General features: G+C 44.2%; 1 protein-coding gene across 1 annotated transcript in view; it reads right to left on the bottom strand.

Moving 5' to 3' along the window:
- LOC101997044 (DNA repair protein RAD51 homolog 3-like) overlaps nucleotides 1-3,817 on the bottom strand; it is a 27,223-nt gene extending 23,406 nt beyond the window's left edge. The window contains 5 exon segments of the mRNA XM_026777174.1: nucleotides 778-959; nucleotides 2,144-2,402; nucleotides 3,392-3,491; nucleotides 3,493-3,659; nucleotides 3,736-3,817. Coding sequence (XP_026632975.1) covers nucleotides 778-959; nucleotides 2,144-2,402; nucleotides 3,392-3,491; nucleotides 3,493-3,659; nucleotides 3,736-3,817 — 790 coding nt within the window.
- Nucleotides 3,818-3,964: the final 147 nt, after the last annotated feature.

The following is a 3,964-nucleotide window of genomic DNA, read 5'->3' as shown; positions in this document are numbered from 1 at the left end:
TGTGGATTTCAGGGGACAATTTTCAGTTCTCTTCTTCTGTTATAGCAGTTCTAGAGGTCAAATTCCATCATCAAGCTTGGTGACAAGCACCTTTACCTGCTGAGCCATTGCACTAGCCAAGGTGCTTACCTTCTCAATTACTTATAAAAGTAAGTCTGTTGTGCTGGATAGGTGACTCAGCGGTGAAGGACGTGAGCTGTGCTGGGTGTGGTGCTGAGCGCCTTTAATCCCAGCACCTGGGAGGTTTGGCAGGCAGACCTCTGGGAGTTTGAAGCCAACCTGGTCTATAAAGTCAGTTACAGAACAGCCAAGACTGTTACACAGAGAAACTATGACTTGAAAAACCATTAGGGGGCTGGAGAGATGGCTCAGTGGTTAAGAGCACTGGCTGCTCTTCCAGAGGTCCTGAGTTCAATTCCCAGCACCCACATGGTGGCTCACAACCATCTGCAATGAGATCTGGCGCCTCTTCTGGCATGTGGGCATACATGGAGACAGAATGTTGTATACATAATAAATAAACTCTTTTTTTTAAAAAAAAAAAAAGAAAAACCATTTAAAAAAATTAATTAAATTTAAAAAAGCAATGGCTGCTAAGTTGGGTACGACACAGGTCTGCCATCCCAGCATCCTGGAGACTGAGGCAGAATGATCACAGACAGCTAGGCTTCAGGGAGAGTACTGCTAACTAGGCAGAAGCTTCAAGTTTGGGACAACCTCTTACTGAAGTCTGAAATGGCACAAATACAAACTGTCTTTCTCGTACAGAAGGAGCACTTTGTGCTAACTCAGCTTCGTCCGTGTGTGCTCCTGCTATAAGGAGAAGGTGTTGAATGCAGGCAGTTGCAAGGGTTGCCACTCTATCAACCATAAAACTTCCCTCTGTGTCAATAAATACTGCCTCACCAGCCACTCCTCCAAAACATTCTGGAATCTGCACATCCACTGCCAATTGCATACTGTCAAGAAATGACCAAATCATTATCATAACTATCAAAATGTCTTTTGTAAACTGCGTCTAATCATCAGCTAAACCATCAAGTTTTCTAAATACAAAAGTAATACCTCAAGGCAACAGAGATGGCTAACTCTCCATAGCTAGCTCCAAATACATATGAATCCATAGATGCCTAGATTATAGTGCAGATATTACACAAAATTATCATTAAGTAACTCTTTGTGGTTTTTAGGTTTCTAGGAATTGGTTTATATTTTCTCCCTTTTTCTGAGTTAGGGTCTGGAAATGTAGCCCAGGCTGAACCTTCAACTCTCAATCCTTCTATCTCAATCTCCAGCCTTATTGCTATATTTACAGGAGTGTGTCACTACACCCAGGTAGACATACTTTTTTTTTAAAGATTTATTTATTTGAGCCAGGTGGTGGTGGTGTATGCCTTTAGTTCTAGCACTTGGGAGGCAGAGACAGGCAGATCTCTGTAAGTTTGAGGCCAGCCTAGTCCAGGACAGTCAAGGCGACACAGATAAACCCTATCTTGAAAAACAAATCAAAAAAGAAAGATTATATATATATATATATATATATATATATATCACTATATATATATAGTGTTCTGTCTGCATGTTTGTGAGCCACCATGTGGTTGCTGGGAATTGAACTCAGGACCTCTGGAAGAGCAGTCAATACTCTTAACCACTGAACCATCTCTCCAGCTCAATATACTTTTTTTGTTGTTGTTGACACCAGGTCTTACTATATATCCCTCGCTGGTCTAACAATTGTTATACAGTCCAGACTGTCCTCCAACTCATAGCAATCCTGCTTCAGTATCCTGAGTGATGAAATTATAGGAGTATGTTATCAAGCCTGGTTCAGGATTCTTTATCATATATAAATCAACTTTAAAACATCTGACAAATATATCTCAGAAGCCAACTATTAGGAGAGAATCCGCTTACTTTAGTGATTATATTGTATTATAAAAGAAACATTTCTGACATCGAAGCTGCTCTATCCCTTCACTAAGATGGTGCCTGAGATAATATGAACGGTAAGCTGATGGTTTGTGGCAGGAAGTAGTAACACACACTTTTTGGTATTTTGACTACAAACTCGCAGCACAATACTCTATTAATTACATAAAACACTAAGTCCATACTTAAGAAGAGAACGTTCTTATTTTACCATAATTGTGTTTTCCCAACACCTGGTACACCACAAACTTCTGTCGTTTTCATTAGGGGTATTCCACCCCCGAGAATGTTATCTAGGGCTGAACAGAAGGTGATTATGAAGCCCTGGGTGTGTTCCTGTTCAAGAAGTTCCAGGGCTGTGCACTTCTTGACTGTCACGGAAGTACCAGCACATCTTGGTTTATCTGCGAGACATTCTCTTCTTACGATCTGTAGAGTTTCTAAAGCTTCCTCTTTGGATATCCCAACTTCTGAAAATAAAATCGGGGGGTGGGGGGAACTGACATTAGAGATTTAAAAGTCTCACACAGAGCTGAATGTGGTGGCTCACACCTCTAATCTCAGCACTAGCAAGTTCCAGGATAGCCAGGACTACACAGAGAAGCCTTGTCTCAAAAACAACCAAACAAAAGGGTCTTAGGCACGAGCGGCTAGTTAGTGCTCCACCTCCCAGTTACTGTCCTGTTAGCAACATTACTGCTACTAAAACTTAAAAATTAGACTAGGGGTGTGGCTCTAATTTTAAGTAGAGGGCTTAACTAGCATTTGCAAAGCTAATTGCAAAGCAATTACCAAACAAACAAAACAAAACATTACATTCTGTCCTCTTTGGTGAACAGCAAAGAGCTGGGCACAGTATTGGTGGCACAGTGGATGACGCCAGCTTTACTTTTGTGTACATTAAGGATGCACACTTAATGTACACACTTAAATGTAATCTGAAGAGCTCTGAAAAAACTGTTTGGGATATTCCGCGAATCATACAGGGCGTCCGTCGTCTGTCTAGGGCTTTCTCCTATTCCTTTCTCACTGAAGCCTCTCCGTTCCCACTCTAATCCTTCAACTCTTGAATTCAATTTCCATTCCCCGCCCCCAGAATCTTGGAACTGTGAAAATTACATGGCTTGTCTGTTTTCCAATTCTAGAGCCATTATTACCCAACTCAGTTATCATGAAACCTCAAGATGAAAAATTGTTTTTTTAAAAAAAAATAATAATTGGTTTTTTCATCTACAGATTAGACACTCTGGTCCAAGAGACTTCCTTTGAGCGTTAAGTGACGCAGTCCTCAAAGCATCCAGGAGGCGCGGACACAGAAAGCAATCAGTCAATGTTTTTCCACATAGCTTCAACCACAAGCGAAGAGTCACTTTACGTCGTCAACGCGGTGGCGGGAGAAAGAAGACGGAGGCGGCGCCAGGCGGCCGCGGTGCATCAGCTGGCCGCCGGGAGTTGTTACCTTTGCTGAGCTCAGAGGGCTTCACCTCCAGGATGTCCTCGGCAGTCTGGAACCCTGCAGCCACCAGCTTAACGCGCACCGCGGGAGACAGCGGAAAACATCACTAATTTCCGCTGCATTTTGAAAGCGCAGAGCCTACGCACCGGTGACGTAGAGCGAGAAGCGCGCGAAGCCCTCGTTGCCCAAACCCCGCCCGGCCCAGGCCGTGTGACGTCACGCGCACGGCGGAAGGGGCGGGGCTTGCCCGGCTTAGTCTTAAGAGGCCCTGCTGTAGGGGACATACGCCAAGTACTCATGTGTTTTCCTTTAGGACTCGTCTGAAGCACTCAGTGGGGTCCCCTTACCAAGAGTATAGCTTGACAGGAAAAAAAGCGAGACTGGAGACGTGAGGATGGTGATCAGGCCCAGTGGTCCCCGGATCACCATGCCGTGTTTCCCCTCCTCGCCCTGGCCTGTTTCATGGGTCTGAGTCTCTTAATAGATATCATCTCCCAGCGGGGCAGTGGTGCACGCCTTTAATCCCCGCACTTGTGAGGGCAGAGGCAGGTGGATCTCTGTGAGTTCGAGGCCAGC

This window comes from Microtus ochrogaster, unplaced genomic scaffold (genome assembly GCF_000317375.1).
Source record: "Microtus ochrogaster isolate Prairie Vole_2 unplaced genomic scaffold, MicOch1.0 UNK48, whole genome shotgun sequence".
NCBI lineage: Eukaryota > Metazoa > Chordata > Mammalia > Rodentia > Cricetidae > Microtus > Microtus ochrogaster.
Note: the sequence above shows the minus strand (reverse complement) of the source record. Positions and strands in the feature narration are given on the sequence as shown.